This window comes from Trachurus trachurus, assembly GCF_905171665.1.
Source record: "Trachurus trachurus genome assembly, chromosome: 18".
In the NCBI taxonomy this organism is placed as follows: domain Eukaryota; kingdom Metazoa; phylum Chordata; class Actinopteri; order Carangiformes; family Carangidae; genus Trachurus; species Trachurus trachurus.
In genome coordinates this window covers 16954258-16979266 of record NC_139909.1, presented here as the reverse complement: position 1 = coordinate 16979266, position 25009 = coordinate 16954258, and the positions used below count along the sequence as shown (strand labels likewise).

Sequence of the window (25009 nt, the reverse complement as noted above, 5' to 3'; positions counted from 1 at the left end):
GAGCTGTCAAATCTAACGTGATAATATAGCAAATATGCAAATACAGTTTATCACCATTATTATAGATAGTGCCACTGTGTTATTATCATTTGAATGTATTTCTTATGCCGTGTGCAGTGAGGCCTTTAAGGGTTTCTTTTTTTTTAATGTTTGGTAAAGTTACATTTGCATAGAGCAGTATATTTTTCCATTATTTAACATATTATTAACAACCTATTATTAAAGATAGCCTATCCCTTTAATGTTGATTTTGAACAAATAAAACATGCGAAGAACTATTTCAATCGATTGACAGCCCTAGTTTTTGACTTCATTTTCAGTTTACTGCCCAGAGTGTTAGAATACAAACTGCAGCCATGTTGCACATTGTTGTAGATTTGGAGCAGTGGAGTGGAAAAATAATGACCACTAATGATGTGTGTGGTTAAAAAAAAATCAATCCAAAGAACATGTGAGCTTCTGAATAATAGAAAGCCTTTTTCAGTTTCAGTTGCTTTTTACCTAAGAAAATGAGTCATACATATCTATTCTCATCTGATAACAATGTATCGACATTCAAAGTGAAACGGTTGCTCTAGTGGTTAAATTCCCTGCACAGGAGCAGCTTTAGAAATGTGCCTGCTGCTTCACAGCCGGTTTCCTGGGTGATTTCTGACCAGCAGGCACAGACTCACTCTGAGATCTCATCTGGGTAAATTTCCACCAGACCAAATCCGTGCAACCAGTGAACCGGCCTCAATAAGCCTACAAACCCTGGCCAGAGAGCTAATAAACAACAATGAGCTATCTAATGGGCCAAGAAGAGGCCAGGTTTTCCACAGCCTGTGTATCTGCACTTGCTGTTACAGCACAGACATGAGTGAAAACTCTTCTTATGAGCCATTAAACTCTGATAAATCTGTCATATTTTACAGGTTTTGCCTCTTGACAACATGGTAATTTTGTTGGCTCTCAGTCTTACGTTGGTTTACGCCCATGAGACGCTGCAAATCTGGTTGTTCAGTGCACTGGAAGTGGTGTGTGTGTATTTTTAAATGCCTCATGTTTCCACATACAACACATGAGGATGAAGCAGTTCGTGTTCTATGCGATTCATTCATGAAGGTGACCAAGAAACAACTGACCACACCTTTATTCCTTGAAAGCGAAACTCTCCTTACCCAATAGTATTATGCTTACGCCTCTATGTTATGTTACAGTCTCACTGTAATAGCTCCAAATGTCTAAACAGGTTTCAATAAAGTTTACAGGACTTGAGCCAAGAGACAGGTGATTACATGTCAGTGTTGATTCAGATCTTCATTTTATACAGTAGGAGGAGGAACAATTGCCTGGACAAGAAGTTTCGACTTGAGCTTCTCTGTGAGTGCTGCATTCGGTAAAAGTGGGTTAAACAGAATAAAAGGAAAGAGAGGAAAATCATTCACTGTCACCTGAATTATCTGTGGCTGTAATTCTTCTCAGTAGGTTTGATCCACTTCAGACTAAAACCCTCTCACTCAAACAGGATTGGGATTTCCTGCACAGTATACTGTATGTTACCCTATACCTACGCTGCCTCGTCGCTCAAACGCTGGTATTTTTATATATTCGCGCTTTTAGGAAGTGTTAGGGATTTGAGGAAAACGCCAGTGAAAAGATAAAAGTGGTGAAGGTCGAGCTGCAGTTTTGTTTGTGGTTAAATAAGAGAAAAATACCAACAGGAATTTTGTTTGCATGAGCTGTGGACCTTAAAGGTGAAGGTGTTGTACATCCACCACCTAAACTGCCTGTCCTCCATTTGTTTCCACATTATTTAAAGATTAAAATATGTGTGATGTCATGTCCTTTACACAACATTTTCACTGACTGAGCAATGTGTGTGTCAGCTCTTTGTTTTGGTTCATGAGTCTGGACGTGTAGTTTGAGGCAACTTGTACATGCTCATTGTCACATATCCAGTTGTTTTACAATTCGATTTGCTGATTAATAGCAAATCTAATTGCTCTTAATTAGGATTTCAACAACCACTTAAATATGAAAAGGCATTTAAGTATAAGAGGGAATTAAAATGATTTAAAAGACACAATCTTACCTGTATCATGGATGACATCAAAACGTTGATGATGACCTCTGACCTCTCTAAAGAAGACAGTGAGGAAATGAATCAGAATCATGTGTAAGTATCATCTTCATAGTTACTATTATTATTATCATTACACAAGAACAACTTGTCAGAGTGTGATCACCTCTTCCTGATCATAGATTACAGTAAGAGGTTAAACACCTCAACTCATGATTGATTGAGTAATATTGGATTCCCCATGTGACATCCGCACGACTTCCACACTACAAAGACGAGAGGCCATTTAAATACAGTTGAAGCTATTTCTGGAGAACTGTGTTATCAGTGTCAACAAACGTCTGCAGGCAAAACAACCATGGAGGAGAAAGTGTATGAATGTATGTGGGATGGGTGAGGAGGAGAGGAGGAAAGAAGGGAGGATGGAGGGAGGGAGGGTGTGTATGTGTGTATGTGGGAGAGAGAAAGAAAGAGGGAGGGAGGGAGAGAGAGCAGGCGTGTCCGCTCAGTCGCCACGCTCCGGGGATTAGCTATTTAAAGTTCAGTCTCTCGCGCGCCACAGAAAAACCTTGCCATACTGCCAATAAGGACGCACCAGGACGCACAGTACCGGGCAACGCTCCGAGGACACACAGAGAGACACACACACACGGACACACAAACACACACTGAACCACATTTTAATGAGGCGCGGACCCGCACATGAAGGGAGAATAGTCCTGTTGTTGTTGTCTGGAGGAAAGTATCAGAGCACATCAACCTACCGCCTGTCGACGAGGCTGCTGCACCAGGTACGTTAATAGCCTACACACTCAAACACACGACACCATGTGTTTTTTATTACGTAATTACTGCAGCTTTTTTAAATGTCACTTCATTGCATGTCAGGAATTTAAAAAACTTGGAGAATTTTCTTATCTCTACCTCTCAAGAGTGGATGAGGGGTTGCTTTTTTTTTGGTTGTGGAGCAGGAGGTGTGTCGGTGGGAGGGTCTCCGCTCATAAATGTATCATGCTATGCTAGTGCCACAGACTGAAGCCCACTTGTCAAACTTTATTTCGTGCGCTTGAACGCGTCAACTATTGTCCTGCAGCTGTCCGGTCTGCCAGTTTAATTAGCATCACTCATTTATCACCTGAAGTCACTTTAAAAAGTAGCCTCTCGTCTTCGCTGCGACATTTCACGCTGTAAGTGAGTTAAATTATGTTTTTTTTCCCCACTTCCACGCACTTGAAATACGTCGGCGAGTTAAGTCTGTGATGGTTTATTCAAGGAGACAGAGGAGAGATAAGCGGTGTCGTAGTGCTCCAGATGAAAGCTCAGATTAACTCCGTCTTGTCTGTGTGTCTGGCTCTGGCTCCTGCTGCTGCGTTTTCATTCACATTTCCACCTGCACGCGCCCAGAATAAAGCTAAAGGAGCAGGAAAGGATTTATTTAGGAGTCGTTTTGGCTCCTAATGAGTGTTTACGGAGACGAGCTGAAGCAGATTAATGAGTAAGCTTAAGTGTATCGATAAGGCAAAAGGTGTTAAACCAGTTTTGTAATCATGCTGTTGGTGTTTTTACAATTTTTCATCCCCTCATCCCTAATTTTACTTCCACTTTTAGTTACATAAAAGAGAAAGAAAACATTCATGTGCATGACGCATTACTTACTTATGCAGCAGACAATGCAAGAGCAGCGGCACAGATTCCATTAAAGGTTAACAAAGGAGTTAATTAAAGAGCATTGTTAAAACTGCACCTATGTGTGAGAGGTTATTCTGACATAACATTGGGAAGATGCCAAGAGGATGAGCTACTATCTGAATGTTTGATGAAAGTAAAACATAAGGGGAATGTTCATTTTCAGTAGTTTCCATACAATACCCTAAAATGGTTTAAAATATATAATAATAAGTACAAATACAGAAATGTAAACTGTAATATTCTGTTATAGCTTTAATTATTATCAAATAAATTGCTATTATTGATGCAACAGCATAAGTTGCATTTTAAATGTGTAGTTGGTCATGCTGGAGCCAATTGTAACAAAAAAAATCGAAATGCACACTTTAGTAGGTATAGCTTTATAAGATGGTTATTTTCTTTCTTTCTGAAGATCCTAAAAGCAGCCTGATAAGGACGGTGCAGTGAAAGTTTGCATCTGAAATCTGGTGGAGCAGAGGTATTAAGTAGCATCAAATGGAGGTCCCAGGGCCTTTTAAGTGCACTTAAGCACAGCACTCCAGTAAATGTGCTGTAATCTTTCCCCATTAGTGACAATAACCCACATGATTGCCATTATTTGATCAGTGTGTTGTGCTGGTGCTCCGGAGGCCTCTAAAAGCTGCTTTATCCAGAGTGTGTGATGATGAATATGATTCAAAAAGGATTGTATGCTGCTATTAATGGACAAACACACACTTGTGCAGGTTATACGTGCACAGAAGTGTGTGTGCGTCATCCACGCTGGCAGCCCTGTGTGAAGCTTTGTGCAGAGGGGCAGTGACACAAGACTGCACTTTTTTTTCTCCTTTTTTTCTCTTTTCATAAACCCCCCGAGGCAGACTGAATGTGGACCTGTGGGCCGATGCTTATCATGTTACTGTAAGCATACGTATGTGCTCTGCTGCTCAGTTAACATTGTTTACAAAGCAGATATGGAGCGTGGAGTGTGGACAGAGCAGAGGGGCCTGGTGCATGTGTGTGTGTGTGTGGTGCTTTTGCTGAAAGAAAACTTTGATATCCAAAAAGAAAAGAAAAGAGAATACATGCAGGGATCACACCTGACTGACATGTTTGAATAACTCAAGTTGCCCACAAATTTGCCTGCAAACACGCACACAAGCACAAACAAGCACTCAGAGTGATGAAAACCTGCCACACGTGACACAAAAACCGTAAGCCACTCGCTTAATGTTTCTCTGGGAGGGATTGCGCAATTTTTTTTTTTTTTTTTTGGCTCCATCGGCAGGCCACCGCTGATGGAACAAGTAAAACCACATTATTTGGGGGCTCGTGCATTGCTCACATCAGCTGCCTGCAGCCTGGAGGCTCTAGTTTGAGAAAAACATGAGGTAAAAAAAAAAAGAGGTCAAGTTCAGACCAATATCCCCACCCTTTTTTTTTTTTTTACGCCTTCTCTCACTTCATTCTTCCCCCTCCCACCACTTTTTTTTGTTTTCATCATTTTATTCCTCATCCTCTCTCTCCTCTCCTCCGGTCTATTTTCCCTGCACTATTTCTTTCTGTGGTCAATGTGGGCACTGTCTTGGTGCTTTCTCAGTGAGTAAGTGTGTGTGTGTATGTGTGTGTTTGCGATCTGAGGTTGTTTTTCTCCTCCAGGCTCCCAGGCTGCTGCGAAGCTGCCAGACCCCCACAACCAATCATGATCTCAGTCCTAAATTCCTCACCACTGACCAGAGAGCCTCAATATTGTGTGTTTGTGAACTAGTCTGCACGCTGGGGACAAAGTGTACACTAGCCGAGTTAATTTTACACACACAACGAAATTTCTAATCTCTGTGCAAGCATCGTTGGTCTGTCCCGTCCCTGTTCTTTACAATGTGTCCCATACAGCAGCATAGAGTATATGTGCTATAATGGGTTCACTGTGTGTTGCGGGTGGGGTTGGATTTCAGGGGCACACCTGAGTGAAACAGAGAAGGGAGGGCGCACTAGATGGTTAAGAAACGGAGAAACTTGTGAAATTAGAGACTCTTGAGTTTTTTTTTCACTTACAGGACAGGAGGGGTCGTCTGCCTGCAATGTGCTCCAGCGACCCTTTGAGTGTGTGTGTGTGTGTGTGCATGCATGTGTGAGCCGTCACGTCTCCCTGAGCTCGCCTGGCTGAGTCAAAGAGCGTGATGATGCATCGACAGCAAACAGAGAAAAAAAAACAGAGCGATGTTAGCTCAACACTGCTCTCCTTTATGTTGTAATCACAGTTTACAGTTTGCCATCAGATAACCAAATCTCCCCCTCTGTGATTAATGAACAATGGGGATCAGACTTTATCACAACAGCAGCAGCAGCAGCAGCAGCAGCAGCAGCAGCAGCGGTGGGTTTTCCCCCCAGGTACGCACTTTGATTCTCACGCTGTGGGATTTAAGTGAGACAAATTTAAAACCCTGCAATGCTTTGACTAACGCTGATCTTATGACAGCTGATGCTGAGAGGGCAACAGTGATCAACTTTGTGAGCACTCATTTTAGTTAAACAGTAATTTGATGGAAACTATTACAAGACTGGAAATATTTTTGATATAAACCAATGTTAATAAATAACTTTATTCTACATTTGCTATTTCAACTCACAACCATAGGCAGATTCTGAGATAATGGTTTTCTGGCTTTTTATTCCCACTTTGTGTGAATTCTTTGCAGTTGTTTAGCCTCTGTTCTCCCTCTTTATCTCGTATTGTGTCACTTTCAGTTTTTCTTTATAGCTGTTTTGCATCTCGTTGTTGTTGTTGTGCGACTCTTTGTGGTTGTGCCACCTCACTGAGGGAACGGTGGTAAAAACCATCCATCCCCATCCTGTCATCTGTGGTTTATGATCTCCTGACGTAACCAACAAGCCATTTAAGTTTGTTTTTTTATGATGAAAGGTCTTATTAAATAATTTATATGTTGTGCATCTGTGTGTGTGTTCTTTATGTACCAGGAAGAGCTGTGCGTCAGAGACTGCTGGTGTTTGATCATGGAAACTTGTGCTTTTTTTTTTTTTTCCTCCTGAAGCACAATTACAATAGAAACAGTTGAGATCGAGCACCTCCCTCTGCTCCACATCCCCTGACCTGTTTCTTAACCTGATTAGACTAAAATAAATACCTTTTTTTCACTCTAAGCAAATACAGCTTGGCACTACGGAGCGGAGCCGACTTTATCTTATCAGTCAGACGCGCCGCAAATAGAAGGGCGATCCTCCGGGGAAATTATGAATATGACTTACTTTGCCGCTCAGTCGGTTGGATTTTTTGCATAACTGGCCGTTGTTACATCAAACCCTGGCGGTGTGTGTTCAGGGGGAGATGTGGGTCTAGATTTGCAGCAGCATAGGTCAAGGTTGAGTGGAGCGTTATTGTGAAACATAATGTAAAGCAGCAGCTACTGTGCGAGTCCAGCGAATGAAGCCTTCCACAATGCAAAGGATAATAGTAGCTGGAAAGTTTTGGGAAGACGGCTTTTAGTGTTTTTGGGATGGAAACAATAGCTTCAGTTGAAGTGTCCACTTGTCTGCCTGTGTGTCATCACTGGCATGCATCAGATGACCTCTGTGTAATCTGTGTTTGGTTGTCAGACAGGGGCTTATCAATTTCTCTGGCTGCTGTTGATGTCCTCTCCTGGGATTAGACAGCGGGCAGCATGAGGAGGAGGAGGAGGAGGAGGCGGAGGATGATGATTGGCACTGTAAATAGTGGCTAACTGGCTGACTGCTGGAGCCACGGTGCCATTCAGTGATACTGTCAGCTCACATTAAGCTATCACGTCGCCGAAGTGCAGGATCATAATTCCATTACACCGTGACCCGGTGAGGAGACGAGGAGCTGTCGGCACTCGGCGTGATAAGGCAGCTTAAAAGTGAGCCGTGGGAGAAGAGAGCATGCTGGGAAATGATGTTTACAAAACACTTGAGGGGAATTAAACTGCATTAAACTGTATAAAAAAGAGGGTTGAATGTTGTCTGTGTTTCTTTTATACTCATGGGTTTCTCCACTCTTCTCTCTGTTTCAGACAACCATCATGGGTGTGAAGATGCTGCAGTGCTTTCCTTTCTACAGACGCTGTAAAGACCGCTGCAAGAGGCAATGCCCTCCAGCCACAGGTGAGGCCCAACTACAGCCTGACTATAAAGAAGAAATAACAAATAATGTTGTGATAGATCAGCCTGATAAAGCCTGACTCCATCTTCCGTCTTCCACCCACTCAGTTCCCATTGAGGAGATGAAGCCCCGTCTGTCCTCCACCACGTCCTGGAGCAGCGACAGCGAGGGAGCGGGAAGCCTCAGCCGCGGCTCCCAGATCTACTTCTCCACCAAGGCCCGGCTGTCTTTCCGACACCAGCTGGACTCCAACATCAACGCAGTGGACGCCACCTACTAAAAAAAAACCGAGGACGAGGGAGATGAACGGACTCCTGTATCAGAAGTTTTTCCATCCGCCCACTCATGCTTTTTGGAGCCCGTGGCGCAGACCTGGCGGCCCCCGGTAGCTGAGCAAACGCCATCTGTCGTCACCTTTAGACGCCATCAACAGTAGCTGTGAACAGGCCACGTCTTTGCATTGTAACCCCCCGGCGGTTGGCGTCAGACGGAGAGTTCTCCATGATGAATGGGAGTCAACGGGGGACACGGACTGAAATAGACTCGGTTTCCAGGCTCAGTGCATTAAGATTTCAGAAGACTGAACTGGAGGAGATCCAGTATGCAAATGGGACATGAAACTGATGAAAGATAAGACAACGTAGAGACTTGTTTACAGCATTCACTACCAACAAGTGCATTATTTCTTTTCTTTTTCTTTTGCTTCTCTTTATTTTTGGTCGGTCGGTGGGAGTTTTTGTTTTTCTACCAATTCACTTTTTTAAACATTTCTTTTCTGGCAACCTTTGTAGAGCTTTTTTTTTTTTTCAACTTGGAGATGATCTCACAGCCCATGGGTGTGTTTCATAAAGCAGGACGAGGCAGTTAAAGTTCTGTTTAAATATTCTCATTAGTCATCATCATAATGAGTGAATTTTAAATCTGATGTTGACCTATTTCTAACCAGGTCTGGGTTAACTTTCTAATCCTGCTCCGAGACACAAAACCCTGCCTAGTAACAAACACGACAAAACACAAAGGGTAACGACGGCATTAACTCTACATCTAACACAAATGCATTAAGATCACGTCGACAGGTTGTATATTTGTAAGTATGAGGATGTTCAGCTGCTTCCTCCAGTTAGTTCCTCTTTGAAAAAGTATACAGTAAGCTGAGCTGCACAGCAGTTACATTTCCATTAGGTTTTTTTGAGTTCTACTTGGCTTTGGCTAATTCCTTTTTGTTTATACATTTTTTTTATAATTAAAAAACACTCCTGGTTGCATTTGATATTGACATGTATTGACTTTTTAACAGTATGGATTTTTTAAAGAATGAACAGGGTTCTGTATTTGCCTACAAAGAACAGATATGAATGTAAGCGCTGATCCCAAACGACTGTGAAAAAACAAAAGAACAAACCTGCTGAAATATGAAACTTCCAGTGTTTTGTCCTCTGGTGCAGAACCAGTTATCAGCTGTTCAAGTCCACAGAACGTCAAAAGAAAAGTCTCTTTATTCTTTACTAACAAAATAATAACAATATACATTTAAAAAAAAATGTCTCTTGTGTTTTTATTGGTGGTGAATGTGAAGTGTGTGTCGCAGTATTAAATATGGGAATCACATACATTATTGTGTAGAAGTGACGACAGAGTAATTGACATGGCTGCTTCAGGTGGTTTCATTTTTTAACCAAGACGCAGACAGTGCATCTTGTTAATTTATTTAGAAAATTAGTTCACTGGTATAAAAAAAACAAAAACAATCTATAGACAAACTTCTCCAGACCTGTTGCCACAGACGATCTCATCACTGCATGTTTTTGGGTTTGGAGATGACGCCGTCCGGATAGCGCTTCTTGAACCGAGCCACGACGTCGGGATCCAAAAGGTGAATGCCATCGAGCTGGTTTCCCAGAGTTACCCTAGAGAGGAAATGCACTGGGTCAAATACATGTCAACTATGTGGAACCATTAGTCTTCCTTTCAATCAAAGCATGACAGCGCGTTACCAGTTGGGCTGGACGTTGTGGGGTCGACCGAACAGCTCGATCTTCCTGGTGCCGGGGGAGAGTCTCTCTATCATGCCGTAGATTTCGTCTGGTTTGTGACTGGTGGAGCGAACCTGGGAAAGAAAGCGCGTTGTGAGTTTAATGAAACGAAAACGAGGGCTGAAGGAGTCGTAACTGCAGTGTGTGTGTGTGATGGAGGATAAAGCCACGTACCTCGGCCACAATGACATCACAGTCCAAACCTCTGTTGAATCCCTGAGGGTTTCCCTTCACCCCGACCTGGAGAGAAACAAAACATGTAGATGAGACACCAGCAGAAACGTCTTGTAGCTGTAGGACGACATCTTTGATTAACTAAATTTAAACCAAAACTAAGGAACTTTTCAACCTTCATAAAATATTTTCATAACTTTTGTGATGATACATCGACTTACAACAAGTTGAATGACACCTCTGTCATGGCCTGAGGGGGTCTGTATCTCTTTCTCTGGCACTAAGCAGCTTTGAGGAGCATGGTAGGAACCCGGCTCTCACTTAAGTTTCACTTTCACTTTTGCGAGTCACAACGAGGAGGGAACAGGCAAAACGGCACTTTAGCAATGGATTATGTTTGTGTTTTCACTTTGAAATGATCCACTGGAAACAGAAACTTAGTTTTGATGTCTTCTGTTAATTTTAATGCAGGATATTTACAGGGCTTCACGCTAGTGTTCATGGGAAATGGAGTCTTCCTTCAGGCAAAACACTACCGCTTTGGTCCACAGGCGCCGCCAAACTCAACCAAAACTGAAAGTTCTTTAGTACTGCTTTAAAGTGTCAAGTTCCCACAGGCTTTAAGTGGAGTTGTTTCATGCACACATGACAGAGAGAGATTCAAATACATATATATATATTAGATGATGTTAAAGGAAAGAGATGTGAACACACCAGACAGTGCTCCTTGCCGTGGTTCAGCCAGTGGCCTGTCCTCCCGGTGCGGATGATTCTCTGCAGCTGGTTGGTTTTCACCCAGATGATTTCATCCACACGCTCGTAACTGTAGGAAGATTAAGCAACAAAAAAGAGGAAAAATATCAGAGATGCAGATTCAGACTGTGCCCTACTGACAAAGAATGATGTGATTGCAGTGGAGACTTACCCCCAGAGACTGAGGCACTCTCTGCCCAACTCCATAGCCCTGTAGGAAAGAAAAACAAACCAGATGAGTCACCCTGACATTACAGGAAATGATTATAACGATTAGATTTGCCTTTCCAAACATATTTAGATTCGTGGATAAATAGAATCCATATCTTTCATATCTTTCAAACACAGTAACATCACGACGAGTCACGTTCTTGAGACTGTTCGGTTACCTGCCCGTGACCCAGAGGAAGAGGAAGCCGTCGTCCTGCATGATGGGGACGTTGAGTTTTCTCATCTCGTCGTCGGTCAGCGTACCGTAGGGCAGCTCCATGTGGATGTCCCAGGGAGGGTCGGCCATCACCACGGCAAACTTACCCAGGATGGAAACGTCCAAGTAGCGGATATCACAGCAGATCCACTGGAGATTCAAACACAAACAGTTATATCTCAGCATCCATCTGTTTCTTCTTGCCTCACCCTCTTCTCCTCCTCCATCCTCACCCTCACCTGTGAAGGGAACAGCTTGCCCACGTTGCTGTCGGCGTCCTCAGTTCGGAGGCCGAGCTCGGCGGTGCCCGCCTGGGGCCCCATCAGGTTCCCCTCCATCTCCGGGGGGCTGTCGATCTCATAGTGGACGTACTTGCAGGTGTCCATGTGGAAACAGGTGTTGAGGAAGGAGCAGTCGCCGAGGCTCTCGTCTGTGTGCTTGTTGATGATGCGGCTGAGGAAACACACATCAGTAGAGCAAAGTAAAGCAGCTTCATGCACATGTGTGTAATCCAAAGTCGATTTATTTCAACGGTTGAAATGTAATTTTTAGAAGCTTGATGGAATAAATTCATCTAGTATTTTACAAGAAAGAAAATCCATGTTTTTAATAAATCATTATTCATCTTACTTTTGTTTGCAATTCTGTACATTAGGTTGGGAAGTTAAGCCTTTGACACAATAAAAAACCTTTTATATACAGTATTTACAGTGATCCTTTGCCTTCATTACAGTGCCCTCCTCAGGTCAAACTGAGTATTTCTCAGTTCACTCAATTCGTCATTTCTTTTAATTAAAGAGTGACACTTGGTAAGAGTTTGGAACAGTTTTCCTAAAGAGGTTTGGAGATAAGGAAATCTTAAATCAGTGATACCGATACTAAATAATCAGAAAATCACAATTTTCAAAGTCTTACATGCAGCATGAGGCTGAGCAGCCGTTGTTGAGTGAAGCACAACAGAAATCAATCATATCAACTCTTATTTTGTTTGATTTAACTTTCAATCTAATTCATTTTGATGAATAGCAGTGTGTTGAAGGGAGGTTGCTGTTGCTGCTGACAGGACCAGGAGCACTGACCGGAAGTGTAGCTTGGTGCAGGGCTGAGGTGTGTCCCCAGAGCGAACACACTCCTCTTTGGTCCCATGGTCACAGAACTCCTGGACCTGAGCTCGGCCGCGAGACCTGAACTTCTCCACGATGGACTGCTCCTTTGCTGTGCTGGTGTTCAGCAGCTCCAGGATCTCCCTGCTCACCTACACACAGATAATAACATTGACATGATGCCACAGCAGTAAACGAAACCTCCACGCTTTTGCTTCCTTCCTCGGCAGCTAACAATTAAAGGAATAGTTCAACATTTTGGCAAATTGGCCCATTGCCATAATCCCTATAGCCATATCAGTAGGTTTGTTACCTTTAATTGTCAGTGCAAGCTATTTTTAGAGCCGCAAGCTGCTCAGAGCTATGCTACGGAGGCTCATGGGATTTCTTGGTTTCCCTCATAAAATACACAATCCAACAACTCCAAAATGCTCTGGTGGACAAGTTGTGACCTGCACATTCACCACGCTATGAGATAATAATGGAACGTTACGAGACAGAGTTGTTGCTTGCCGAAAAACTGCCCCAGACTGGAATGCGCATCAGCGGTTTTGCATGAATTTACCTCAAAAACGACTCCGTCTCGTAACGTTCTGTAATTATCTCATAGCGTGGTGAATGTGCAGGTCACAACTTGTCCACCAGAGCATTTTGGAGTTGTTGGATTGTGAGTTTGATGAGGTAAACCAATAAATCCCATTAGCCGCTCTGCTCCACTGCTCTAAAAATAGCTTGCACCGACAACTAAAGGTACTGTAACTAACCTACTCCTAAAACTATAGGGATTATGGCCATAGGCCAATTTGCCAAAATGTTGAACTATCCCTTTAAACAGGTCGTGATAACCATAACTTTTCACCTTCTTGCTCTGCTGCTCCTTCGTAGACTGTTGGTTCAAGAGGCTCTCGATCTCCATGTCCATATGAGACGACTGACCTTTACTGCTCCTGCCCTTCTTATCCGCCCCGCTCCCTGACGCTGAAGGCAATGCCAGCTGGATGGAGGAAGCCGGCGTCAGAGAGGAGGTGGTGGATGAGTGTGGAGGGGAAGCGGAGCTCTGTAGTGAGGGCGAGAAGCCTGGAGCTCTTTTGCTGTGGGCTTGCTCTTCTGCTTTTCTCTTGACTGCAGCCCTTTGGGTTCCAGCCCCAGACCCAATCATAGCCCATAGTTTTGTGTGGTCCACGGCTATGACGACGGTGGCGGAGGTGGCAGAGGAAGTTGTAGAGGAGGAGGCTGACGTGGACTGTCGAACCTCAATGAGTTCCTGGGCTGAGAATTTGAGCAGCAGACTCTGGATGCACCCATGAGTGACCGCTGGTTCAGACTGCGAGAAACAATCAGAGGATGATAGAAAGGAGAAAAGGTAAATTGTTAGTATGATACACGGATACTTTTCTACATAGAACTCTTGGACTCAGAAACGAAAACTCACACAGTTGAGTTCATTTGTGATTGTGAGAGAGTCCGTAGGCATTGGGAGACTCAGATCAGACAGGTATCCCAGCAGCCTCTTCTCCAGTTCGGGGTCTGGTGGTTTCTCCGTCTCCTCCTGAGAGGTGGAAGGAGCTGATGGAGCTGGGCTGTCGCTCCTGGCTGCAGCACCGTCTGTGCTGCCTCCACCATCTACAATGAAAGGGTAATTGATAAGCCATGTTAAATCTCTATATGCAGTACTTTTGAATTTGCTGTTTCACTAATGTGATACCAAGCTGAGAATTACATCAAAACATACATGTATATGCCTGTGATTTCAGCTTTGTATTGCTTTTTCGTTTCATTACATGCATTTTGTGTTGACATTGTTCCACTCACCAATGATCCAAATAATAAACGATACAAAAAAAAAACTTTCCTCTGCTGTTGCTGCCATACACAGACTTATTTCTCAAATTTGGGAAGTGTCACTGCAAATTATCACAGCAGAATCAAGTAGTAACATTGTGTATACACATGCTCAACACATACAGAAATGCATTCTGCATTTACATTAATCAAACTGTTCGAGCGTCAAACTTTTTTATATTAACCAATTAGCCAATGGATAAAACGCATAACTCTCAACTGAGGTAAGGTCAAAGTCCGACAGCTGCCGCTTTGTATTATTATGTATTTCCCGGCAAAAAGTAAGCAGTGGCAAGATATCACTTTGGTTTCGATTAAAATAAACTGTCATTTAAACTCATTTTTGGCAATTTATGGATTCAATAATCAACTAATGGAGAGGAATAATGGCTACACAACAACAGGTTATATTTTTTTGTTGTCCCGCTGGAGCCCGCCGTCCGGTGTGAGCCATACCCGCGGACAGTTGTGCTGGGTCTTTCCGCCGCCGCTGCAGCCTCTCCCGCAGAGAGTCCAGTTGCTTCTTGTGCGCCTGGATGTTGCTCCATGTGTCCGACATGACGAGCTGCGTTCAACAGCAACAAAAAAACACAAAAACACCCTCCGAATAGACAACCTCTCGACAAAAGTTAGCTCCTGTCCGCCCTGCACGGCACGGAACCACCAAGGATGTATGGTCCGCCACGTAAAGCTGTCGGACCAGCAACACATCGAGTCAAAGGTTCCGGCTGACACAGTGCGCCTGGTCGTTAAATTGTATATAATAACATAAATATCGTATTTCTATTAATATAAATTGACAAATGTGTATTTTTGGGAAACAAAAATCTCCACTATATATTTTCTGCGTTTGTTTTTTGAGAAGGTCCACTGTCGGAGTCATTTTCAGTGCGGACTACTCCAACTTCCGGCGTCACTGAAGTTAAAAGCCCGATGGCTCTGCGCTGTAATATTACCCGTTGCATTCGTGCTGATTTGTGAAAGAAATGTCTGTTTTCTGCCAACATATGAAACAACAGAGCCTTAGTTTTAATCGTCGGCCCGTGACTCGGTGCATTTAGCTCCACGCCACCTGCTAAACAGGCCGAGTGCTGCTGTAACGTTACGCTCACTGCAAAGATGGCGGAAGACGAGAAGAGTGGCGAGCCAGCGAAAGACAACAACGAGCTGCAAATATTCCAGGTAGGTTTTGGTATTTGTATCACACGAACGTATAAATACACCTACATTTCTTATTTCGTCGTGTTTAGTTGGTTTCTTGTGCGGTAATTGTTGTGGTGTGGCCTCTTGGGTGTCTTGTCGAGCTGTAGCTACATCCTCCTGAGCGACTCGTTACTATAACAACTGGCTGCAACATGTCATGCTAGCAGTGTTTCTGCTCTCTTTTTTATTATTATGTATGTTCATATTTAAGGCGTATAGTGATTTCTGCTTTACATCTTTATTAATTAATTATTTTTTTGTGTGTTTAACGTTACACTACCAGATAAATTCAGTGTAGTATGCATGCTGTTCTTGAGTCTGTCCCACTGCTTCTTGCTGAGTCACCAGATTGTCTGTGTGCTTTAGGATTACTGCACCAGACATGCACTGTCTGGCATTATTCATAATCCTTTATTAACGCTCTAACAAATATCTCTGTGTTAAAAGCATGGATCTATTATGGTTAAAAGTAACTGTCTGGTTTTAGGATTTCATTTTCAAGATTTTAATTCTCTGTTTCCAATCATTTCAACCTCATACACTGAACACTTGTCCTCGTTTTAGTCATAATGGTTATTAGTCTACAAAAACACAATAGATTCAGATAAATAAAAAAAAGTCCTGGATTTAATCATTTTACACCTAGCAAGTGTTTTTTTTCCCTAAATGACACACGAAAGATTTGTCAGTAAGCAAAAAGTAAATCACTAACAGCTTTAGACATTATGCTGTGTTTCTGCTATGTCGTGTGTTCAAGTGAGGAACAGAAATAACCAAGTGCCAAGATTAAGCTGGAGCATCTCCTGTAGCACATGGTTGTCCTAGTTTTTTGCAGGCAGGTGTATCTGAGAAAAATGTGTCTTTGATCTATTTTTAAACATGGTTAAGTATTCATGATCTATTTTTCACCCCCCCCTCCTTCTTCCTATTACAGGAGCTTGTGGATGAATTGTATAATTTCCGAGATCATTATTTTGAGACTCACACTGTGGAGGAAGCTGGAAAGAAACAAAGTGATGTAGCACAGGAAACTGAGAAGGCACTTAAGAAGCTGGAGGAGAAAGAAGGTGGGTGTCGTCGTGTGCACAGTACAACAACAATCTGACTGAACTCCCAACTTCACTGTGCAAAATCTCATTCACGCTGCATTTCTGTGTTTGTGATTTGCTACAGATCTGTACAAACACAAAGCAGAGTTTCTGCTGCAGAAAGGCAGGTGTCTGAACGTACTTCCAGACTACAGCACTGTAGCAGAGGAGTGCCTTTCCCGGGCTGTGAAGCTGGAGCCTGGCCTGGTCGAGGGCTGGAACATACTGGGCGAGCAGTACTGGAAGAAAGGAGACCTGATTGGTGCCAAGAACTGCTTCACTGGAGCCTTGCAGCAGGTACAGGAAAGAGAGAAAGGATGGATATGTGTTCAGTCTTTTTTTAATTATTTGTTTGGAAGCATTGTAAATGTGAATTACATGCAAAATGTAAATAACAAAATATCTGAAGTTGCAGGCCACTCCTGGGCACCAATCTACCATTTTTCTTATGAAATCTTATGCCTCTGCTTTATCTTCCACCTCTGTAGAGTAAGAACAAAGTGTCTCTACGTAACCTGTCTATGGTGCTGAGGCAGCTGCCGGCGGCGGACAACGACGCACATGGCAAACAGGTGCTGGAGAGCGTGGACATGGCCCGACAAGCCGTCCAGCTGGATGTCACAGACGGGACGTCCTGGTGTGAGTAGAGGGAGAGAAGACGGTGTTACAGGGATGTGGGTAGAGGTTCAGTTACTGTCTGTAATGAGGGAGCTGTGTATCAAACACATCCAAATTATATCCAGAAGTTATTACAGGCATACAAATTCTGTGCTCATGTTGTTTTGTTTTTCACAGATATCCTGGGAAATGCCTACGTGTGTCTGTTTTTCACCTGTGGACAGAATCCACAGTTGTCTCAACAAGCTCTAAGTGCCTATGCACAATCTGTGAGTACACACACATACACGGTTCATTCACTTAATTATACAGTTATAATGAATCGGCATTGATTGCACAGTTTTACTAATAATTTACTCTTCTCCCACCTTCCGTAGGAGAAAGTGGACAGAGCTGCCTCTTGTTACCCGGAGCTGCATTTCAACCGCTCCACTCTGTTCCAGTATGAGGAGATGTTCGGCTCGGCGCTCGGCGGCTACAGCCGAGCGGCGGCGTTGGACCCGGGCTGGGAGGAGCCTCCGGAGAGAGAGAAGCAGCTGCTGGATTATCTGCTCAAAGTCACAGAGCTCATACAGAACAAGGTAGGAGAGTGTTATTTGTTATAAGCATAGACTGTAAAAAGATCTTACCAACTATTCATACTAAACAGCACTCCTAGCATACACATTGTAGTCAATATCTTGTCATTTTTTTTACAATGAGAACACAAGTAAAATTAAAAATGTTTAAAGGAATAGTTCACCAAAAAATAAAATTCAGTCATTATTGACTCACCCTCATGCTGATGAATACTCCAGAGTAGTTTTTTATTCCTCAAAGCAGCATCTGAAGACCCAGGAGTGGAGGTTCGTAGTCTAACGAAATCCTTATAGTCAATAGCGCCCGACATAAAAAGGTCCATAAAACTACACAAAAACCTTGTAATCTTCCTCCTTACTGCTCGTCCACTGCAGTCCAAGTGTCCTGAAGGGATATCGCCCAGAGTTTCCTCGAAACAACGATATTTAGGACATTTTTACAGCCTGAATAGTCCTGTATTGAATTTGCCTGGGGTTCACCCGTGCATTGCAACGGGCAAGCAGTATGGAGGAATATTACAGGGTTTTTGTGTAGTTTTATGGACATTTTTGTGTTGGTCCTTATTAATCTCATATAAAGTTTTCGTTGGACTACGAACCGGCCTCCCGGGTCTCCAGATGCACTTTGAGGAATAAAAAACTACTCCGGAGTATTCCTCAGCATGAGTCAATAATGACTGAATTTCATTTTTGGTGAACTATTCCTTTAAGCATTCAGTGTACTGAAATGAAGGAAGCTGGAGGTGATGTCTGAACTCGTTAAAAAAGACATTATGTCTTTATGAACTATATATACCTTCAGCATTACATCTTTATTCAGCTCAGTTTTTTACTTGTTTTATGTCTCATTTTGTATGTTTATTCTTTTGTGGGGTTTTTTTTTTAGAGAAATGACCAGAATTAATTAGTTTTTCTACATTATCAGAGATGAAAATGTCAAGACTTCATTTTTCTACCACATGGTGGCAGCAACGTTCAGCTATATATCACTTGTTCAGCTCCTCACGTCCAATACTGTATTTTTTTTTTTCCTCAGGGGAAGGTGAAGGCTCGTCGGTTACGGACCATGCTCTCTAACCTCAACACGTCGGCTTTGGGCCCCTGCTCGTCCCCTCAGTTCCGTTCACCCACAGGCCGCGTGGGCAGCCTGGAGCCCCGAACCATCTCCTCCCTCTCACATGGCCACAACGCCGGGGTGGCCGCCTTGGGCAAGGTGGTGTTCAGCCTGGCCTCGGAGGGTCGCATGGCCTTGTGAGTGCAGATTATCAGTCCATCCATCCATCCTCATGCAGTCCGTCTCAGTCTTGGTGTCATGGTCTTGTAACATCTTAATCTCTTTTTCCCTAGTACATTTGGCATGGTGGACAGTGAGGAGATGTGCATCGTGGTGATGGTGTACAACACAGCGGACAGCTGGGGCGTCCTCATAGGAGACTCTGTAGTCATTCCTGAACCTCAGGTCAAACGACACAGTATAACGCATAAAGATAAGGTCAGTGTTTCATGTACGTACCTTAAAATCATATTAAATACCATCTATCTGATTGTCTGACTTACACTTCTCTTCTCTGTGGTAGACGATTGATTTCAGAAGTATACGAGTGGACTCTCCTCTGCTGCTCATTGTCAACGGCAAGAAACAAAACATCCAAAGTCAGATCGCTGTCTCTGTCAGTTACAAGCCCCAGAGTGAATGAGCCGAGCGAGAGGCCGGAGGACCAAATCTTTCTTTTTTTTTTGCTGGATATGGAGGAACAGTTTGGATAATATGGAAGAATGAAGATTCCAAAGTGTGTGCCTGTTTTATGTGTTGTTTTGTATATAGAGCCCTTCATGTTACATTGTCTTTAGAGAGACAGCTTGTTTATATTTATAAAAATTCCTTCCTTTTTTCTGTTTGTTTGTTTTGTATCCTGTTGTTTTTTTGTAAATGGAAGACCCTGTGATGACGACAATGTGATCGGAGTCAGAGTTGTGACTTAAGTTTATCCTTAAAAAGAAAAAAAAATCCTTTTGCCTTACACATTTTGTTCTTTTTTTCATTTGGTTGTTTGTTATACTGAAACAAACTTAATTTAAGGCACATCTTTATTTAAATCAGTAGCATAAAAGTAAAGAAAATCTTGTGTATATTTTTATGCTGATGTGGCAATAACACCACCAACCTTTTTGTGCCAAAATCTGATATCTATTTCTGGACATTTCTTTTTTAAATGTATATGAATCGTTCTGATATTAGTTTGACCCAAAACAAGCAGTCCACTTTCCTTGCCTAAGTTAAGGTGAGACCCAACCTTGCTACTTCTTACTCATTCTTTCTTTTTTCTGATGTTAAAATAGGAAAAACAAAGGGCTCAATTCTATGGTAGTGTCCTCCACAATGCATAGTTTGTTGTTTGTTTTTGGCAGTGAACAGGTGAAGGCTAAACAGTTTGTTAATGTGGCACAGTCATACATAATTAAGGGGACTGCAAGACAGGCAGTGCTGTATGAAAAGACAGTGTTTATGTTTGTACTTTTGCTGGATTTACAACATAAATGCACAAAAGAGGATTTAAAGTTCATTGTTACATTTAACTACACTTTTGGTCTGATGTTCATTCAAAAACACATTTATAATTCAAAACTGCAATAAATGATACGAAAAAGTGCTTAAGGGGAACGCCTTTGAGTAAATTAATATGAACGTGGAACAACTTGGTCATGTGAGAAATTGCTGTTGGACCAAAGTCACTGTGTAACCTGTCCCTCTCAGTGCTTCTTGATGAAGGGTCGGCCTCTGTCCCTGGCGGGGGAGCTGAAATGGAAGAAGGCCTTTGCTCCGTCGGCCTCCAGGCAGGAGAAGAACCGACTGTCAGCGTCAGAGCCCGCGCAGAGGAACTGAGGGCTTCTCTGAGGAGTCGCCTGTCGAGCCGCCCCTGCGTAACACACGGGAGGAGGTTGACGGATGTCCTTCATTGTTAACACTGACTAGAAATTCCCTTACATAGACAATCAGCTCATTACTCCCACTGCTCTTTCTTGATGACCGCCTCTTCTTGACAAAGCAGCTACAGATGTGTCTTCCTTTGAGCCCTCTAACATTATTCTTATTCAGTTTCCTTCCTCTTCTCATTAATCAGCGTAAAACAATTGATACAAATGTTTAATTCTCAGGCAGAGACAGAAAAACACTTCGTCTTTCTCATCTGAACGGGATGAAGTTAAATTTATTATCCTAAATAGTCAATCAATCTGTTGTTTAGCCCATAAGTATCACTTACATCTTCCTGCATTCTTGCTGAATAGATTAACTGAATGAAAAACTGTTGTTTATCTTACCAGTGCTGAAGTCGTGATGTCCTGGTTGCAGCAGCGGTTCTCTGTCGCCAACCCCCACCACCATGTTGCGCAGCCTCAGAGAGTCGTAGAGCCCCTGTAGTTTCTGGTACTGCCTGTTCCTCTCCATCAGCCTCTCAGACACCTCGCTGTACTTCCTCTTATACTCGTCCATCACCTAACAGAAACACATGCTCTTCATCCTGATAAATACTTTGTGAAGATATGATTGTAAAATTCTCAACCTTAAAATAAAGTCTTTAGGTATGAATTTCTTGGACTAACAATGAGTAAAACTAGAAAAAGAAAGCATTTCCTGCAGAAAATGCATGTGAATGCTGAAAGCAGCTGAACGCTATTGCTGAAGCAATGCTGAATGAGCTGAAGAAATTGTTGAATCAATGCTAAATTAGCTTAAGAAACTGCTAAAGTTATGAAAGTAGAGTTTTTCAATACATCCCCAGTTAAAGTTAACTAAATTGTGAATATTTGATTAATATTTGACATTTTTTACTGATGTTTCCACTTTTTCATCATCTAGGATCAAGAAAAGACTGATTGGTATTTAATGTGGATCCTGTTACCTCTCCCCTTAAACTCTGCACATGATTATCTCAAACATAACACGAACAGAATGGAAACACAGCAAGTCAGAGAGGATATTGGAGTTATTTACCCACACAAACAAGTTTAACTGTCTTTAAATGTGAGTTTATGAATGTGGGTTTATGAGTTGTGGTTTACTTTCTTTAGGGAAGCAATTTCCCCTCTCATGGCGCTGAGCTCCAGCTCTCTGCTCTGGTTCTGTTGGTTCAACAGCTTCTCCATCTGCTTCAGCTGTTCCTCGGCCCGTGACAGACTGTACTCTTGGTACATATGCTCCTGGTGGACCTGTACACGTGACACAAGCTGGGTGTTTTATAAAAGTTCAAAGTCACCGATACAGAGGTACGCAAAGTTCATAGACACACAGATGGAAAGATGTTTGACCTGATAGCTCCAGAAGGCCAGAGAACGGGAACAGATATCCAGAATCATGTCTGGTCGCAAACCTGCCAGCACCATGGCTTTGTAATCCTCAGAAGGCGACAGCTCCGTCCTCACAATGTCCAACTTCCCAGACAGCGCAGAGGAGCAGGCCGGGCAGATGGCAGGGGAGCGGCTGAACTCTCCGGACCCGTGCTGATCACAGAAAACATGGGAACAGGCTGTGACCCAGGCGAAGCCGTTCAGCTTGGTCCGACACTTTGGGAAGTTACACAGGAGTGTGTCATCGCAGAGAGACATGGCCGACTGCAGAAAGCACAGTAATGGGGTAATGGAGATCAGCACAAAAGGCAAGTCGTTATCTCAGCATCACATTTTAAACACACACTCAAATTTCCTTGTAATGGTGAAGCTTTTTGTTGGGATTCCTTACAGCCCTAGGTAAGTGTAGAGAATCTAAATCACCAGGTCTAGGGTTTCAAAATGTATTTCTATGTGTGAGTTAGTTGTTTTGTAGATTGAAAGTTTTTCCACTGCTGTCATGCTTTTCATGGGACTGGGAAAACCTTATTTACAGCTATACTTACATACATAATAACTCTTACTCTGGAAAACCCATTACAATATTTCCTTAAACTCAACTTTCAACTTGTGATTTATGTTTTTTTTATGTTTACATTTACATGTATAACAAACATAATTCAATTAACTAACATTACATGAAATCTAGTAGTAACTACTAGTAGTAACCCAAACCCTAACTACTAAGTTAGTAAGTTAGACCTATAACTTTCTGTTAACTGTTAGGTCTTTAATTGTCAAAAAAAGGGTAGCCATAACTTAATTATAACCTATTCAAAATTATGAATATAAAATTAGTAAAGACTAAATACTCCAAATATCATGACTTTGTTGCATAAAGTGATTTTTTTTTCGTGACAAAACCAGTTGGTATGAACTGCCACTCAAAGTTAGCATTAGCAGGCTAAGTTAGCCGGTTAAGTGACGACACTTCTCCCTCCCGGGCTACTAGTCTCTGTCATTAACTTTCTGTCCATCGGCTGCTTTTAAACCAAGGATAACTTTCACTTTAAAAACTTTATTTACTGCGAAACTTAAACTTTTATTTAACCGTTAAATTCATTGTCTATTTCGGGAGATACCACAATTTTACCATTAGGCTACTTACCGTTAACGCTAGTTCTTCCCTCGACAAGGTGGCAGCAGGTGATGCTAAGTGAATGCTGTAATCTGATTGGCTGACTGCAACCAACATATTGATGACGCCATAAACGATTCAAAAAATATTGCAATTACTGATTGAAAACACGTGTGAAGTAGCCTATTCTGCCTATGCATTTGGTTTTTATTTGTTTTGTTTTGTTTTGTTTCATCTGTAATAGACTACTAACTCTTGTAGATAAACATTACAATGACTATAATAGTTGTTCGGCCTTACTGAATAATCTGCTCCAGTTCTGATGGAGTAGGCTATTTTATATGTTTTCAATTAAGGAAAAATATCTCTGAGACCTCGACAACACGTCCTGAAACATATTATTTGCTCATCATTTTTTTGTTTATTTTCCATTTGATGCTAATTAGCTTGAGCGAAATCAGAGCTTTTCCCGAGCATCCCAAATTGTAGCTAACCCTTTGGATAAACACGGCGGGTTTAATTCCTCTAAATCAAATAATACCCTGTTTTCTTACACCGCCTCTGAGTGGATATATGTATAATGTGAGACACCTACTTAAATATGGTCAACCCACCCCACCCCCCTCCTCCTCCTCCTCCTCCCACTGTTTTCTCTCTCTCTCCTTTATCCATTTCTCCACGTGGTACAGGAGTAAAGGCAGGGGGTGAAAGAGGGGCATTGTGCTGTGCAGCAGTGGATCCGGGGGTTCATAGTGAGAGAGGGGAGATGCTCACTCAACTGTGTCCGGCACGCCATTGTCAAAGATTCCCATCTATTCTCTGCCTTTTAAATAGAGCTCCAGTGTAAGATGCTTTTTTTTGGGGTGGGGGGGAGTGGGGGAATGGGGGGGTTATTATGCAGTTGGCGATAACACACGGAATACATGCATGCATGCATGTGGGATGGCTGTGTGGCCCCACTTGCACACAACAGCCACTCACTGCACTGTTGTTGATAATTGGCCCTATAGAAATCAAAGAGCAGGAATATCGCCTGTGCAGCCCTCATCTGGCAGAATAACACCGCTGAGGAGACAGATTTTTTGACTCTAGCTGATGCAAAACACCTGCCATTCAGTCATTATGTCATCTTTTTTAATTATTTATTATTATGAGCCTATTATAATTATTCATCCATACTGCCTGGGATTTGAAAATACACGCAAAACACCTGATGTCACCTGATTGATCAGTCACCTGTTGGATTTCCTTTACCCGTGTTATTTACACCGTAAATCGTTTTTATTCCCCTCCATAGCGATGATTAAAACATTTATCTTTTAACAAACAACCGATTCTTACGCCCACTTTAATTTGTTTTTTAGGCATCCAACGGCTTTGACACCTCACTGTCATGTTTCATTGAAAGTTTATAGCTGCTGTGTGAGTGTGTAAAGAAAAAATAAAGCTGGGGGAGAAAGAGAAAGAGAGAGAACCAGGGAGGCTGTGTGTTACACGCCATTGAAATGCAAATATCATTGAAGAACAAGGAGTGGTTCTGTGTGTATGAGTGTGTATGGCGTGTGTGTTTGTATGTGTGTGTGTGGGTGTGTGTGAGTGAGTGTGTGTCCCTGTATGTGCATGCAGCGGGGCAGCAGTGGGAGAGGAGGGGCGCAAATTGGACAAGTTTTTTGGGGGAGAAGAGACTTTAGAAAACAGCCACACACACGCACTCACGGCAGATTCATATGACACGGTGCAGACCTGCGGATTCCCAAACACCCATGTCCTTCCTCTTTTTGTCTTTTTCCAATGAAAGACCGCTCTTTCAGCATTTAAAACAGTTTCCACGTACATTTCTTTTCTTTTCTTTTTTAAA

At 42.5% G+C, this 25009-nt stretch overlaps 4 protein-coding genes across 5 annotated transcripts; 2 read left to right on the top strand and 2 right to left on the bottom strand.

Annotated features, from left to right (window-relative positions):
• Positions 1-2089: 2089 nt before the first annotated feature.
• Positions 2090-14870, bottom strand: mettl3 (methyltransferase like 3). 2 transcript variants are annotated; one of them, XM_083992311.1, is made up of 12 exons: positions 14657-14870; positions 13791-13981; positions 13218-13682; positions 12335-12510; positions 11495-11708; positions 11218-11405; positions 11001-11039; positions 10790-10898; positions 10076-10141; positions 9863-9975; positions 9640-9775; positions 2090-2121 (listed from the first exon to the last, which is right to left on the bottom strand). In XM_083992311.1, the coding sequence occupies exons 1-11, from the start codon at positions 14757-14759 to the stop codon at positions 9661-9663; spliced, it is 1779 nt and encodes a 592-aa protein (XP_083848437.1). In that variant the 5' UTR covers positions 14760-14870; the 3' UTR covers positions 2090-2121; positions 9640-9660. The 2 variants fall into 2 exon arrangements, with proteins under 2 accessions (XP_083848437.1, XP_083848436.1); XM_083992310.1 differs by lacking the exon at positions 2090-2121 and having other exon boundaries at positions 9426-9775.
• On the top strand, positions 2646-9361 carry LOC311001282 (uncharacterized protein). Its single transcript, XM_083992328.1, has 3 exons — positions 2646-2853; positions 7780-7870; positions 7976-9361. The coding sequence occupies exons 1-3, from the start codon at positions 2746-2748 to the stop codon at positions 8146-8148; spliced, it is 372 nt and encodes a 123-aa protein (XP_083848454.1). The 5' UTR covers positions 2646-2745; the 3' UTR covers positions 8149-9361.
• A 244-nt stretch (positions 14871-15114) lies between the features above and the next one.
• Positions 15115-20338, top strand: ttc5 (tetratricopeptide repeat domain 5). Its single transcript, XM_083992316.1, has 9 exons — positions 15115-15382; positions 16338-16470; positions 16577-16788; positions 16980-17130; positions 17287-17378; positions 17487-17690; positions 18724-18938; positions 19035-19179; positions 19265-20338. The coding sequence occupies exons 1-9, from the start codon at positions 15320-15322 to the stop codon at positions 19382-19384; spliced, it is 1335 nt and encodes a 444-aa protein (XP_083848442.1). The 5' UTR covers positions 15115-15319; the 3' UTR covers positions 19385-20338.
• Positions 20339-20438: 100 nt separating this feature from the next.
• Positions 20439-22292, bottom strand: ccnb1ip1 (cyclin B1 interacting protein 1; the record flags this gene model as incomplete). Its single annotated transcript, XM_083992322.1, has 4 exons — positions 20439-20605; positions 21009-21183; positions 21750-21896; positions 21996-22292. The coding sequence occupies 4 exons, from the start codon at positions 22290-22292 to the stop codon at positions 20439-20441; spliced, it is 786 nt and encodes a 261-aa protein (XP_083848448.1).
• Positions 22293-25009: the final 2717 nt, after the last annotated feature.

Excerpts from the sequence above, each read along its gene's own strand:
- ttc5 (XM_083992316.1), top strand. The coding sequence starts at position 15,320 with ATGGCGGAAGACGAGAAGAGTGGCGAGCCAGCGAAAGACAACAACGAG. Across the intron at positions 17,379-17,486 it reads TAAGTGCCTATGCACAATCT|GAGAAAGTGGACAGAGCTGC; the intron begins GTGAGTACACAC and ends CACCTTCCGTAG. Across the intron at positions 18,939-19,034 it reads TCGGAGGGTCGCATGGCCTT|TACATTTGGCATGGTGGACA; the intron begins GTGAGTGCAGAT and ends CTTTTTCCCTAG.
- LOC311001282 (XM_083992328.1), top strand. The coding sequence starts at position 2,746 with ATGAGGCGCGGACCCGCACATGAAGGGAGAATAGTCCTGTTGTTGTTG. Across the intron at positions 2,854-7,779 it reads CGACGAGGCTGCTGCACCAG|ACAACCATCATGGGTGTGAA; the intron begins GTACGTTAATAG and ends TCTCTGTTTCAG. Across the intron at positions 7,871-7,975 it reads GCAATGCCCTCCAGCCACAG|TTCCCATTGAGGAGATGAAG; the intron begins GTGAGGCCCAAC and ends CCACCCACTCAG.
- mettl3 (XM_083992311.1), bottom strand. The coding sequence starts at position 14,759 with ATGTCGGACACATGGAGCAACATCCAGGCGCACAAGAAGCAACTGGAC. Across the intron at positions 11,406-11,494 it reads GCAAGCTGTTCCCTTCACAG|TGGATCTGCTGTGATATCCG; the intron begins GTGAGGGTGAGG and ends TTGAATCTCCAG. Across the intron at positions 10,899-11,000 it reads GAGTGCCTCAGTCTCTGGGG|TTACGAGCGTGTGGATGAAA; the intron begins GTAAGTCTCCAC and ends ATCTTCCTACAG.